The 14,959-nt window shown below is 45.7% G+C and overlaps 5 protein-coding genes across 5 annotated transcripts; 1 reads left to right on the forward strand and 4 right to left on the reverse strand.

Annotated features, from left to right (window-relative positions):
• Positions 1-1,950: 1,950 nt before the first annotated feature.
• On the reverse strand, positions 1,951-3,827 carry Triagg1_7672 (uncharacterized protein; the record flags this gene model as incomplete). Its single annotated transcript, XM_062902433.1, has 4 exons — positions 1,951-2,571; positions 2,628-2,679; positions 2,921-3,603; positions 3,693-3,827. 4 exons carry the CDS (start codon positions 3,825-3,827, stop codon positions 1,951-1,953), a joined length of 1,491 nt encoding a protein of 496 aa, XP_062753258.1.
• Positions 3,828-5,612: 1,785 nt separating this feature from the next.
• On the reverse strand, positions 5,613-6,641 carry Triagg1_7673 (uncharacterized protein; the record flags this gene model as incomplete). Its single annotated transcript, XM_062902434.1, has 2 exons — positions 5,613-5,743; positions 5,819-6,641. 2 exons carry the CDS (start codon positions 6,639-6,641, stop codon positions 5,613-5,615), a joined length of 954 nt encoding a protein of 317 aa, XP_062753259.1.
• Positions 6,642-8,690: 2,049 nt separating this feature from the next.
• Triagg1_7674 (uncharacterized protein) lies at positions 8,691-9,188 on the reverse strand (the record flags this gene model as incomplete). Its single annotated transcript, XM_062902435.1, has 2 exons — positions 8,691-8,827; positions 8,897-9,188. The coding sequence occupies 2 exons, from the start codon at positions 9,186-9,188 to the stop codon at positions 8,691-8,693; spliced, it is 429 nt and encodes a 142-aa protein (XP_062753260.1).
• Positions 9,189-10,518: 1,330 nt separating this feature from the next.
• On the reverse strand, positions 10,519-11,089 carry Triagg1_7675 (uncharacterized protein; the record flags this gene model as incomplete). Its single annotated transcript, XM_062902436.1, has 3 exons — positions 10,519-10,680; positions 10,772-10,994; positions 11,055-11,089. 3 exons carry the CDS (start codon positions 11,087-11,089, stop codon positions 10,519-10,521), a joined length of 420 nt encoding a protein of 139 aa, XP_062753261.1.
• A 2,028-nt stretch (positions 11,090-13,117) lies between these two features.
• On the forward strand, positions 13,118-14,078 carry Triagg1_7676 (uncharacterized protein; the record flags this gene model as incomplete). The annotated part of the gene is made up of 3 exons (XM_062902437.1): positions 13,118-13,167; positions 13,272-13,680; positions 13,752-14,078. 3 exons carry the CDS (start codon positions 13,118-13,120, stop codon positions 14,076-14,078), a joined length of 786 nt encoding a protein of 261 aa, XP_062753262.1.
• Between the last annotated feature and the right edge of the window lie 881 nt (positions 14,079-14,959).

Consider the following 14,959-nt stretch of genomic DNA (forward strand, 5'->3'; position numbering starts at 1 on the left):
CTTGGATATGGTTTCCTTCGCAATGTGATTGTAATCAGTGAATACAAAAAGACATATCGGTTTTTTTATTTACCTAGCTAGAATCGCGGAATGCACAAAGGGAGAAACGATGGAACCTAAATCACTAACCCCCGAAAACGTTCTGACGGAGGACTCATCAAAGTATCCTCGTGGTATACCGTTATTTCTCAACCTGTTCTCAATAATACTAGCAACCATTGTGTGCGGCTATGTATGTAGAGCATGTAACAGTATTATTTTCAATATTATTCTTGCTACATTGAGACTGGACGCCAATTGCGTGACGACTATTATCCCAATTATAACAGACAGATTCAACTCATTCAACGATGTTGGTTGGTATGGTGCTGCCTTCTTACTGGCTTCAGCATCCTCACAACTATTCTACGGAAAGATATATATCTTTTTTACCCAGCCAAAATTGTCTTCTCTACCGTCGTCTTCACCTTCGCCGTAAGGAGCCTTATATGCGCCGTTGCGCCGAATAGCTGTAGTACTTTCATCGTGGGCCGCGCCATCTCCGGCTTGGGAAGCGCGGGGATATTAGCCGGTACCAATATTATCATATCACGGCGCGTACCAATTCGAATGCGACCAGTTTACTCTAGTATTATTGGGGCGATCGAATGCGTGGCCATCTCAATTGGACCATTGCTCGGCGGCGCGATAGCAGAGACTTTGGGATGGAGGTGGTGCTTCTGGTTTCCTTCTGCCTCTTGCAGGCCTAACTATTATCATCACAATGCTCTTCTTGGGCAACGAAGAAGACTCCGCACAATCAATATTGACTTCAAAGGAGAAAATTCGCCGGCTCGACTTACCCAGCCTCGCGCTGTTTATACCAGCCATTGTGTGTCTGATCTTGGGACTCCAGTGGGGTGGGACTTATTATCCTTGGAGCAACTGGATGGCCTTTGTGCTATTTTCAATCTTCGGATGCTTCCTCTTTGCCTTCGGGTTGAACCAATATCGGAAAGGCGAGGAGGCCACTGTGCCTCCTAGAATATTTCTTACTAGAACTATTCTGTTTGGATCGTGGTATTCCTTTAACACTTCTGGGGCGCTCTATGCTGCGGTATATTATGTACGTTTGATTGAGTTGTGATGTGTATCATTTTGCTTACTTATAAACAGCTCCCAATTTGGTTTCAGGCAGTCAAAGGCGCGTCGCCATTCGGCAGCGGTGTTCGCGGCCTTCCGCTGGTATTGTCTATAGTGGTTCTATCCTGATGTCAGGGAGTATAGCCAGTATCATCGGCTACTATACTCCAACAATGCGTCTCGGATCCGTATTGATGGCGGTTGGTGCAGGCATGCTAACAACATTCCGCCTCGACACATCAATGACATTATGGATGATATACCAAATCATCTTTGCCTTCGGTATTGGGCTCGGGTTTCAGCAGCCTATTATCGCTACTCAAACGAATTTTTAAGGAAAGGACCTCCCAATTGCCCTGGTGATGGTTGGTTTTATACAAAATTTGGGAGGGATTGTAGGCCTTTCTTCCGCAAAACGTTTTCACGAATCAATTAATGCATAGCATACATAAAGCGGCGCCTGATATTGACTCAAAGCTGGTTCAAAAAGTAGGAGTACTTACCCTGAAACTGATCTTCACTAAGAAGGAATTGAATGAGATACTTCCAGCTTACAGCCTCGCTATTACTCGGGCACTTTTAGTGGCAAGAGTTATAGCTTCAGTGACAGCAATTGCTTGCTATGGGGTTCCTTTATATTCGGTTAGAAGCAGGAATACGCAAGAGAATAAACTATAGAATGGAAAAGCGTTCCAACTAGAGCGGAAGTTACTGTTTCGATAGAGTGCGGGCCAAATTTTCAGGCCATAATTAGGGTTAAAAGGTGCATTAATACACCCGGTGAGTTGACTATTAGCAGAATTGACTCGGCTTAGCGTTGAATTTATATCAGTTATTCCTCTTGACTGTCATCATCATTCCTCCTCTTGGCCTTGCCTCTATTCCCAATTCCTGGAAGATAATATCCCCAAAAACTGTATCAAGGCTTGTATACGATGTCTTCGGTTTTGCATTTGGCTTGAGGCCAGCACACTCAAACTCAAAATCCCGAACGACCATTAGTAAAATGACCTTCAGCTCATTCATAGCGAGGTTCTGTCCCAGACATGCGCGGGGCCCACGACCAAAAGTCCTGAAATACGACCGTGGAACTCCTTCTGAATCTAGCCAACGTTCAGGGCGAAACTCCGTATGGTTCGGGAAGAAGTCTGAGTTGTAGTGGAGGTCGTGGCCGTTCAAGACAACACCCTGATGCCTATCAATTGGATAGCTCTTACCTTGAACGGTAAGCTTGGCACCCGCATCTGCCTCCCTGACTGTGAAGCCCACTGGGAACAAGCGGAGGGATTCCTTGATGATAGCATCTGTGTATGGAAGATCCTGGAGCTTTGCTGGCGCGTCTAGCAGCAATTCTACAGTACCATCAAAGGTTTGGCCGAAGACATCATCATGCTCTTGTCGCATTTTTTTAAGCGCTGTTGGAGCGTGCGACAGGAGCATGAGAATGTACTGGGTTAAGTTAGCAGAGTAGCAGAAAGTTTTGAACGCGAACAGGCTGTACGCACGCATAAGCTATCAGTAGTAGTACCATGACCACCAAGAAGCAGTCCCTTAATGCTATACAAATAACCTATTAGCAAGGGCAAATTGGCAAATGGGTGAATGAATGAACGAATAGCAGAGCACTAACTTGGTCAGAAGCAGTTGGGTATCTGTGTATGATAGACTTATTTGCTTTGCTGCTCTGACTCCACCGCTCGATTCGGATTGCATTATATGTTCCCGGAGCATTAGATCTAGAATGCTGCTCGGGTCCTTTCTGGATGGCATAATCCCCTCGTTCAACAATAAGTCTAACCTGTCCTTAATTTTGCCGAGGATTAAAGGATGAAGTCTGCCCAGAACCTTTCGCTTTTTCCACCACTTGGCTACTCGTGCGATGGGGTTATAGCTTGCAACCAGATCTGTTTGGTTGTGGGCGAGGTCAACTAATTCCCTGAGGTCATTTAAGTATGGGCTATTGGCTGTCTGAGCATGAAGACGAAAGTTGAATACAACACGACCAATAACGTCAAAGATGAGCCTTGCGGACAGCTCCTCGACGGAGAAGACTTCTCCAGATTTGGCATATTTCTCAAGGGTGGCACGGTACAAGGAGCACTCATCAACCATGACAGCAGTTAGACTGCGTATATGAGACCATGAGAATGCCGGAGCCATGGCATTGTGTAGTCTCTTCCAAACAGGGCCATTGGCAGTCGCGATAACATTGGGGCCGATGATGGGGGATAGAAAAGCTTCAGCCATTGCGTGCTGCTGGAGAGGGTTCCGCACTGTGACCTCTTCCATAAGCGTTGGGTCTGTCAAGACAACGCTTGAGTCCGCAATTGGCCACAAGTCGAGATAAAATATGCCTTTGAGGTTATACTTTCTGGCAATTTCCGTATAATATGCCTGGGGGTGCGAGTTTGGGGGGATCGTCGCAGAGACCTCGCCCAAGATGTTTAAATGACCCCATAGAGCGCTATGTGGTGGCCCAGGCTTAAAATATTATCAGTCGTTGAGCGAATTCATGGTAAAGACGAGGTTTGCATATGAGAACAAAGTTGTTCTTCTGCTTCTGTGCATACCAGATTCCGGTAAAACCGGCGGTGTCGGTATCCTCGCTGGAGGACTTGAAAGACAAATGCAGACACCAACGACCACAGTGCAAATGCAATGGGGTGGCTGGTGGCCAGTGAAGAAATGACACCGAGCGCTTCCATTCTTCATTTTTCAGGGTCAACTGTTCGAAGTCTGTTTGGCGATGAGGTTGAGAAAAACCAGAAGATGCTGACCTGCAACGCGTTACACAGCCTCATGTGACGTAACGCTAAGAGCCCGGCTACAGCTTCGTATTCCTGGTTATCTGCCTCATTTCTCCACTAGTACTTTTTGGAGGGGGACAGATAATCCAGGCTTATCATGCTTGCAGTACTCTGTAAGAAGAAGCACATTGGTTACAAGGGCAATTAGGCTATTAAGTGTTAGACTTTATTACCTCTAGGCGTTAGACTTCGAAAACACACAGAGTCAGCACTAAAGCAATGTCTGTAGTAGTCAGTCCTCCTAGCTCGGTTCTTCTATAATAGTCACAAACCTTTTCTAGACATGGGCCGAAGTGTACGGAGCACTCTGTATGGTATACATAGTTAGGTCAGTCATGTAATTAATATCTTGTAGTCTATCTGGCCCACGATCCCAGTGTAAATCTCCACAATTTGTGGCCCCATCAGGTGTTTCTCGATGAGCTGAGGAACATTCAATATCTCTCTCAGGGGCGGAGTTCACATTCCAGTGGAGTGAGTACCACCGCTCATCTTTAAATGTGTAGGCGTTTGTTGCCCGCTGCCTATGAAGCTCTCAGGTCATGGGATGGCCACAGCGCTGGACGGCTCCTTTCTCCTTGTGGCTACTAGATAGGCCTAGTCGCTCTCTTTGGTGGCATCCAGAGAGAGCTCCGAGTCAATTGAGCAAAGCATGATCGACGTCAACTTCACACATTCGTTCCAAGCCATGACGGTCTGGATATAGCAATAACTAGAATCTACGTATATCTTACCGAGTTTATCCCATTATTTGGCATATTTGTACGGAGCTAGATAGAAGAAAGGGCTTCGTTTTGTCGCCGATAAATTTCATGTTATCGGCTAATGCTTTGACGTTGGCTCGCACATTAAGACGCAGACCATTCGATATTGCCCAACAATAGTGGAAATATCATCACCAACCTGTCAAGCATCAATCCATAGGTGCATAGCGAGCAGTCCGGCCACGAAGCATTAGTAAGAAGGCTATGCTAGTCGTGTAGTAGCAAAGCAGCAATACGCTCTAGACCAATTAGTTATACAATCCAACAGATATATGCTCTACGCCTCTGATTGCTTCGTTTCGGAGGAGTAGTTCAGTTCATATGTTACTGCCGTTGTACAATCTAAGAGTAGCCGGTTAAAGCTTCGTTGTACAACGCCCGAAGACAATTATCATGCTGTAACTACAAGATATGTGTATCAAGAGGTAATTCAAGAATGTACCAAACGTCATTCGATACTTTTTCTAAAACAGACACAGCTACTAGTATATTAAACAAATACAACGCCTACGACCGTTATTTCATTAACCTACTTATCTCCTGTGGCGCTGAACATTATGAAGTTTTTTCTCAGGTTTGGACATGAATCATTAAATAACAAAGTGAAACCACAACAAGTTCTTTCTACTTCGCTTTATAATTTAGGTTTAAGCTAATCCATGCAGTTAATATAGCCAGGCAACCAGGCATCATATGGTACGTGAGCGCCAAGACACCCGAATCCAGGGCTCCAATATAAGCTGACGTAGGAGCCAGCTTAAACAAAGAGAACAGACAATGAAGTAGCAAATGGACAACTCATTGGTAATTAATAGCTTGCGACTGGAATTCAGCTGTTTGCAGTCAGGTTGACCTGCCCTATTTCTGTTGGATCAGGCAAGCGGACGCCGCTCTTCCTCCTGAAGACCTATTACGGGCTTCACAACTTGCTCAGAATTCTCTTTTCTTTTTCACCAGCTTCTTTAGCAAAAGTGGGAGGGTTATAGTCCACAGGACCCTGTAACCACCGAATCAACCGATTTGTGGCTTTTCTAGGGTTGAGTCCATCGGCTTTAATAACTTGGTGTTAGCATTTTCTCTCTTTGACTCTTGAGGGAGACCCCTTTGTAATTAATGGGAGCTTACCATAACCCACGAAAGGGATAGCACTGCGATAACCCATCATATCGACAATCTTTTTAGGAATCTCGCCCGAGAGTGCTTTTCTAGGATCCACAGCGAGCATTAGGTTCTCCAACGGTCGAATATAGGGCTGACAGTACTGAATCGTTGCAGCATATCGTGGCTTATCGCTCCTATTTGCTCCGCCAGAGTGCCATGTTGTGCCTAGAAAATAAATGACGCTGCCTCTGGGACAGACCACCGACTTGGCTTCTGACTCGTCGCCCAATCTGTCACTACCCCAGAGATGACTTCCCGGAATAATTCTTGTGGCGCCATTCATCTCAGTGTAATCATCCAACACAATCATCGTAGCAGCTGTGACAGGAGGTCGAGGTCTGGGCATCCGAATGACACTATCGTCGTGATGAAGAGCTTGGGCCTTCTCGCCCGGGTTGATAGTAATCGTCTCCATAATATAAACAAGATAGTCATCATCCAGGAAGAAATTGTTGAGCGCGTGGACTTGGGGTATCAGGCAAAATTTGTCAAACACGCGCGTTTTGTTCAGCAAAGCAAAGATGCGGTTCGTCTTAAACCCATCGAATGAATCGCGGCCAATGCGTGGCCTCTGGCCATGAAGTCGATCAATCTCTGCTTTTGCTTCAAGGGCCTCTGCCTCTGTAAAGGCATTGGGAATGACTACATATCCATCTCGTAACACAGCCTGGACTAGAGAACGTGTGGCCGGATCTGACGGGAGCGGTTTTGGCTTGCGCAGATAGTAGTCTCGATCAATCGGGTCAGAGGCTTGCGGATCGTTGGTGGGTGAGTTTTTGGACGGCATAATTGGGAAATATTATGAACGAGTATGTGTAATTTCCTTGGTAGGTAGTCGACAATTTGTCACATAGTTCACCTTGGTCTAGGGATTAAACGGATGTCTTCTGCTGGACCTTATATCTATACAGATAATCTCACTAATATGTTACTGTTACGTATGCTTACTATTACAAAGGGATAAAGGTTACCTTAACTCGCTAGTGCTGATGACATGTGGGCGTTGGCGATGTTTCGGTCGTAAGACCGGTCTGTGGGAGCTGGATGCCAATCTCACCTCGGCTGGACGGGTGAAGTAGACATTCACCCTGTCGTCCCATTACTACCTACCATGGGCCAAAATACAAGATTCGTAGTTCAAAGGTGAAAATAAACAGGATTGCTCATTTAGTCGTTATTAGCGTGCGGAAGAAATGCATCATCACGTAGAGTGATGTTCTTCATCTTCCTTTCTCCAAAGAAATTATACTCGTGACATTAACTCAAAAGAGACAGGTCAAATAGCTCACCAAAGTCAACCACAAAAACAACGCTAATGGAATGAGACCAGAAATTAATTGATCTAGACTTCACTCCACCCGTACCCAACCTTTACGCTGACGAACTGCCCCGGGGGGGAAGCATTTGGTCGCTCAATCAGCTTCGCGTAGTCAATTTAAATATAGTAAGTAGGAATGAGGCTTTTAAAAATGGAGCTCCATGCGAATGGCCTTAGTGGTCTGGTTGCTGTCTGGAGACAAGGAAGAGAGAGATCGAAAAGAGGCAATTACTGTTCTCAGTAATTTGTCAGCTTCCTTGCCCATGGTAACACCATGATGGAAACAGTTCACTGGGTTTGTTTTGATCCAATACTGTGTGTTGACCTTGCGGAGATTCGGGATTCAAGTTTTGCTCTCGGCCTGGGTTTGGGCCTAGGCTAATCTCTGGTGGTGCTATGGTTACCGGCGGGCGTGGAATTGGGCTTTCTGTAGGACTAACTGCTAGGTCTCTGGGTCGGGGTGCCTTGGTATATGTGCAGACTCTCTTGCCCACAGACTTCAAACAGCGATTACAAGGGAACTTTTAGTCACATTTCAACTTCCGACCTCGACACTGATCGCATACAACGGGGGTCGTCGCGGGTAAAGGGGGGCAACTTCGTCCGCCGCCATCATGTTAATTTTGCGTGTTCCTTAGTGATACATGTCGATTGCAAAACCCATATCTTTACAACACATAGTAGCACCAAGGAGAAGCTCATATCTCGACCATATCGATGAATTTTCGGGTTTTGCTTGGCGGAAAATATTGGCCCAATCAAGGCTTGGCCAATCGCAGTTAGCCCATATGATTCCATATTCCCCTTCAGTTGATCGGAGACTCGGGCTCGGGACTCAGCAATTTATCTCCACGTGTCCATCTAGCCTGTCTCGACTTACAAGATGGTTCCATAACATGGGTTAGGATACCTTCACGCGAATTTCAAGAGCAATTACGCAAAGAAAATTTCGACATAGATCGTCAAATCACAACTATTGGTTCTATGTCTAAACTTCTTCCGTGCCTCTCTTCGCTGAATTTTCGCCCCTCATAGAATCCTGCTGGATCCGCTGTATTCGGCAATCCCATGTTGGAGGCAACGGGTGTTAGCTGGGGGGTCAGCGTCTTCGGCTTCATCTCTGCTGTGATGATGCCTATTCCACTTCTCTTCCACATTTACGGTGCCCGAGTAAGACAAATGTAACATGGGTTCCGGACTTTTCAATTCAAAATACTAAGCAAATTATCACCAATAGCATACCTGGGATATAGCGTGCTATATCCTGTTGCTTAGGCCTTGTTCAATGTATCTTCTGAGTTTCGTCTTAAACCTTTACTACTTATACTATATAACCCTGATCTCTACGGCTTGATTTGATTATCTGTTGCTTAATGGATTGAGTTGAAGTGAGTCTGGATTTGAGAGCCAAAGGCTAAGGCATAGTCTTTTGCTAAACATGTAATTGCAGCTTTACCATTTCTCGTTTCTTGATAACATATATAACCTGTAGAAGACCTAGCTTCTATGATATATATACTAAAATAGGCCCATTCCTTCAGCTTCCTTCCAAACCTCTTCAATCAGTGCAGTGTCAAGGTAATCTCTAACTGCAATCACTTTGCCCTCATCATTCCACTGGATTACTAAAGCATAACGGTTCATATACTCTTTGCCTAGTAAGAGTTAGTTGTGTGTCACGGGGCCCCGCTATTTCTAAGTGAAGTCAAAGAGAGAGATCTCACCCGATTTTCGAACACCACGAGCTTCAAGTTCCATTGTGGTCCACTCGTAATTCTCGCCTCCAAAAAAAACATGCACTATCTTCAATTCCAGTGGGCCCTGAAGGGCTTTTATTAACTTTTCAATGGTGTTGGCTCGTAGATCGGCCAGGTTGGTGTAATGTCCAGTGCCTGGACCATTGCCCATGATAGTCCAATTGACATCCTCTGCTACGCGGGTCCAAAAAGGTCCGCCGTTCGCAAGCGGTTGATTAGCGAAGATAGCTTCAAGTTCCTCTTTCTTCAGATAAGGCATGGTGATGGTTAAGCGATAGGAAAGAGAGGATTCTGCTCTAATGATCGAGATGATCTGGTTTTCACAATTGGACATGGTTGTTGCATCTTTTATATATTGGCAGCTACAAGCCTGTTGACTTCCCTGCATTGGAGGGTCTAACATGCGTGTCAATGCAATACTAAGCCTATTCAGGACGAATAAGCGAACTTCAAGATTCAGCCGACCGCCAAGGGAAAGGTGGTGCCGCATGGGTGAACTACAGGACAACGCAAGCCTGCTCCTGCATTCGATTAGCTTCATAATCACCTACCAATCCAATCACAATATTGTTTTCAAGCAGGGGTTTATTGCCCATTGAGTGGGAACTACCTATGAGAAATGAGCTCGTTCCCAAACCGCCTTTGCTATGTGTTCGTCGGCATATGTGATCGGCCACGCAATCTTCTGAAGGGTAGCCCTAGCATCAGCCCACTGTCTAATATGACCAGCCTGACTACACCGTCGGATCCCTTGGTCGAAAAATTCCAACATATCTGAATCGAGGGTATGGAATTCTGGGCCCATGGAGGCGGATCGCCGGAATCTGATCTCCCCACTAATTGCGCCGAGGAATATTTGCCAAAATAGTAGAGATCCATCCGCTGCCATACAATCCTTCGCCTTCGCAAAGTGACGGACCAGAGCATCCCTCAAGATGTGAAAAACATAATCATCCAGCGTCTTCTCTGAGCAACTTCCAAGCCCAAGTACGTAGTGTAGATATAAGCTGGTGGCGCTGTACAAGCCACACCAGGTTGACTTCAGTACTTTTACTGCCTCTGTTATTATTTGTCTCCGCACTTTCAGTATGCCGTTGCAAGATGAGATGGATGCAACATGTGAAGCAACGTATTGAACGTGTAGCTTTGAAGCAACCCCATTTGCACATGCCGCAGCAAACTCGTTTTCTGATTCAGAGAAGCTTTGCTTCGATCGGATCATGTCGAGACTATTTGTTAGATCTCGCAGATCACGAACCGTATCCGTGCAATCAATCCAAGGCGAGATAGTGCCTGTCTCTAGGGATCGTGAAAGCAATGGCATTAAGCATAAGGCATCAAGTTTGAGCGGGAGATCACAATTCTTCTCCACAAAGTCTAACCGACTTGCCAAGGCTAGAAGCCTCTCGGAATGTATGGCGTGATACATTTGTGAAAACTCGTCGTAACACATGCTGATGGTAAGTCTATTCATGTTTCGAGTAAAAAGAGAGTGCAATCTATTTAAGCATAAGTACATGCATCGTTACCATGTGTGTTGATCTGTACATCTAGGGCAGATAAGCACGGTGAGAGATTGCGGCGAAGACTTACAATAAATAGTAGCGGTTATTGAGCTCTTCCTCTTCTGAAATCTCATATTGAGGCTCATCTTGTTCCGGTGATCGCTGCCAGTGTCGTTTCCGTTCTTTCAAAAGGCTCAGCATACCCCCTAGGTGGGCCTTTGCGCTAAAGACGTGACCTAGACACAGCTGTAAGGATTAGTGGGAAGCTTGTACTCATATGTTTGTCATTGCCTGATTCCACCGTAGACTTTCCTCCATTCTAGCTCTCCGGGCTTACCTCGATAAAGCAGAGTGATGCTATCTGGTTGATGATGCAGGCCATGTGTTCAGCAGGTTGTCCTTTCGTGATCCACTTGTTGACCATTTGGATCAGTTTTGCTTTGTGGAATAAGAAGGTGGATTCGAAAGATTGCATATGACCAGTTGTCCACTCAAAATGCAGCGCAGCAATCAAAAGGGTTAGGCGGAGCGCATGAGGATCGTCCATCATGGACTTGAAGCTTTCCCGATGTTAGAAATAGATTAGGCAAGAGACCTGGAGGACAGAAACAAGCTCGCACCCGGATGTTTTGTGATTTTGTGATATAGAGTTCATACTGTGGTCGATATGGCAAACTTTCGAGTTAAATAGATTAGTTTCTAAGATACTTCCCCAGTCGGATAACTTGTCTGAAGTCCACCTGAATATTTGTGCCACTCACAATAATGAAAAAGCTCCTTGGATTGGAATGGCATTTCTATACTGAGATATTGGAAGGGATCCGATGCTCCATGCATGATAACACTTATCGACCCTTGAAGAAATGCTGCTTCTGAGGGTTTGGCTGCATGTGTGATCGTCATGAACATCAACTGTTCCCATGGTTGGCATGCCTTGTCCGCGGCCCTCCTGTCACGCAGAGGGATCGTGGGAGTATACTTGCAAACCCTCTGTACCCTTGAACGTGAACAATTTCCACTATTCATATCAGCTTAGTTAGCTTTCTATTTGATGGGACTCGGCAGAACACATGTTAATGCAGGGGATGGGCCGTGAGTGAATAGCCTTACCATGCTGGCTGTACCTCGTCGCATCGTACGTGGCGTTCCCGACACTCTAGACATCCTGTTCGGCGACGAGGGACATGTGTCTTTCCCACAGTCGCTTTACCCATCTGCTATTAGTCGAGAACAGGGACAGCAAACAGTGAAGATAGGAACAAGTGAGATAGCAACTGCATCTGACGACAATGGTGTTATAGTGAATGCTCGGATAACAGTTCCCCATGACGCTATGCCTATTCAAGACGAATACCCGAACATGAATGAATAACTGCAACCACACAAGTGGTGGACAGTAAAACAGGGACTAAAAAGTAACCTAATCAGCACACAAAATTGTCCCTGTTTTACTGTCCCCCGCTTGCCACTGTAGCACATCGTGTGGGCAACGGTGGTAATCATGAATTACCACGCTGGAGCCAGCTCTGACCATGGGACTGAGATCCACTGAAACAGATCAGTCCTAAGAGTCGGGCTAATTGCCACCGTCGTTTTTTTTTTTTTTAGTTATGTAGGATGTCCGCAGTTGTCCCCGCGTTGGAGCAGTTAGCCGCTACCACCAGAATACGCGGCGTAACGCCATGGAATTGAATCAACCGCATGAAACTAGATTGATAGTCATGGCGACCGTTGTAATCTGGGTTTCCTCACTAACTATGCTGATTTGATTGCTTAACGACGGAAGGAGTAATCTAAGAACATGGGCACCTCGAATTTTCTTTACTTTAATAGTATAATGCTACAATTCATAGTTGGTCCTCAACACAATTGAGATTTACCACAAGCAACTGGTTCTGGTTTAAATAGCAGCGACGAACAGATTGATATCTGGCGCATACCACATACAAGCATACAGAGCGGTATCTACCCAAGGTTGGCGTGAGATTATTAGAAACCCACTCACTATAGTGTGTTCGTTTTTGCGATTAATCACGCATTGACACCATAAGTTTGTTGAGGTATGTAGACTCACCTAGGATACGAGCTTGCCAGCATCTGTACAGTTTCTGCTCTTATGCTCCTCCCGACGTATAGACATAACCCTGTTAACGGACTTTGTGCGAGACGGTGCCGAGAATTGCTCAATCGGCCGTTGGGGTATGTGCCGGGCCGGGCTAAAATCTGGCACCCTGCTCAAGACGGCCGAGCGAGTGTTAATAAGTGACTTCCCCAACCTTGTTTCCGATCCAGCGCGGTCAGTCAATCCGGTATTAAGGGTGGTTCCAGCGATTGGTTCATTTCCCTCTTCGGGGCTAGAAGGAAGCTCGGAGAATTAAAGTTTCTGATCCGAGTCTAGCCACAAGTTCGGAATGCATTTGTTTCGTGATTGCGCGGTGGCTTCTCACTTAACTCCGCGAAGTTGAAGTCTCTGTAAGACGATGCGTACCTTTCGGGCGTCACCAGGCGACAAGATTATTCAATGGTTGTTAGCACTTCTGGGAGAAATACTTAAGTCCCGCCGCAACAACGCCGTTTTCAATCTAAGGAGCCATCATGGACTGATCCTGACTTCGACTCTGATTGTCGAATTTGTGACGACACTACGCTAGCCGTTAACTCACAAGTTCTTTCCTCAACCACCATGGCGTCAAACCCTCCAGGTCGCTGTTGTATCGTTGGCGCTCGCCATGAGTAAGTCTTGCCAGCCATGACTGTGATTTTTGCGCCTCTATCTCTTATTGCGAGAGGCAAAGGGGAAAGGTTCATAGGGAGTCAATCTACTTTTGTTATCATAGTACTGATATACATCGAAGAGGCGAACCAACTGGAGAATTGATCAACATTGAACCAAACATTCAAGCATATCTAGCAACCCCGCCTGTGGGAAAATCCCACGAGAAGGTGGCTGTGTTGTTTTTGCCTGATGTCTTTGGGATCTGGCAAAACAGCAAGCTTGTCGCGGATTCTTTTGCCGCGAATGGATATACTTGTCTGCTCCTCGACACATTCGACGGCGATGCAGTGCCATTGGACAAAGGTCATTCTGGAACTTTCGACTTCCATAGCTGGCTCCAGAATGGATCTGATGGTCAGCATCCCCACGTCCCTGCAGCAGTTGATCCCATAGTCCTAGCCGGCATCAAAAATCTGAGAGAAATGGGGTTCAAAAAGCTTGGCGCTGTCGGCTACTGCTTTGGTGCTAAGGTAAGCTGCTGCTGCTGCTACTTCTGCTGCTAATGCAGATCGACTTGATTTTCAATTAACAAGAGTCTCAGTACGTCATTCGCAATTTGAAGGAAGGTGGAATTGATTGCGGTTATATCGCTCACCCATCCTCTGTCGAGGAGGATGAGCTTGCTGCTATATCCGGGCCGCTTTCCATTGCAGCTGCGGAGATCGACCGTGTCTTTCCCATGGAAAAACGACACAAGTCGGAGGAGATCTTAATCAAGACAAAGCAGCCTTATCAGATCAACTTATTTTCTAGCGTTACGCACGGCTTTGCTGTTCGAGGCGACCTTAGCGTCCAGATTCAGCGATTTGCCAAAGAACAGGCTTTTTTGCAAGCCATATCTTGGTTCGACGAGTACCTGAAGATTTGATGGTGATGAAAAACGCGGAGGGTACACACGGTTGGTGTCTACAACAACCTTGATGTTCATTTGGGTTACCTGATTTGTCTCGCTTATATGCTCCCCCCCTTTTTTTCCATACGTGCGGACTGTCACGACCTAACAATGAATCAACTATTCGATCGACAACATGATCGATGAAATACCTATCAATCCACGAATGGATCAATGGAATTCGTATCGACCCATCTCAGACCACCCGGATATATAAGTTCGCTTCTCCACACTCATTTAAAATACTTACATAGCCTGTTGTTAATACTAAATCCAACGCTTGATTGAATCTACTGGATGATCTCTACCAGTTGCGTGACTAGTTGTTTACCACCTATTTCTTGGTGCCCATAAGTCCTGTTAGCTAACATAAACTGAAGATACTGTTTGTCCTTTGGGGATCCCTCCTATTACTAATAGTAGGCAGACAGAGTCACAGACGCGGATCAGTCTCCTACACCAGAGAAAGCTTGCCAATCACATGTCGAAGTTTCACTCCGCGTAATCTAAAGAAAAAGCGTTTTTCTTGTTCATTCACTTTCTTATGGCTACAGAAATTGCCAAATACATCGTCACACATACACTTGACATATACACTTACACAAGATGCAATCTAATCCTCGCGTTATCCAGATGCGTGAGATGGTTCCGATGCTCTATTCAATCCATTCGCTTTCTTTTTTCATGTCGACAGAGTTATCTATGGTATCTCTAGCCCGCGTGCCTCCTTTAAGACAGATCTTTGTAGCCAGGTGATATCTTCAGAAGCCAAAGGGTGAATATTTGAATACATTTATGTCAATGAAAATGATCGTTACACTCCATCGGAGGAGTGACTTCAATGGTTCAAACGCAAG

This window comes from Trichoderma aggressivum, assembly GCF_033847375.1.
Source record: "Trichoderma aggressivum f. europaeum strain CBS 100526 chromosome Unknown scaffold_035, whole genome shotgun sequence".
Classification (NCBI taxonomy): Eukaryota; Fungi; Ascomycota; class Sordariomycetes; order Hypocreales; family Hypocreaceae; genus Trichoderma; species Trichoderma aggressivum.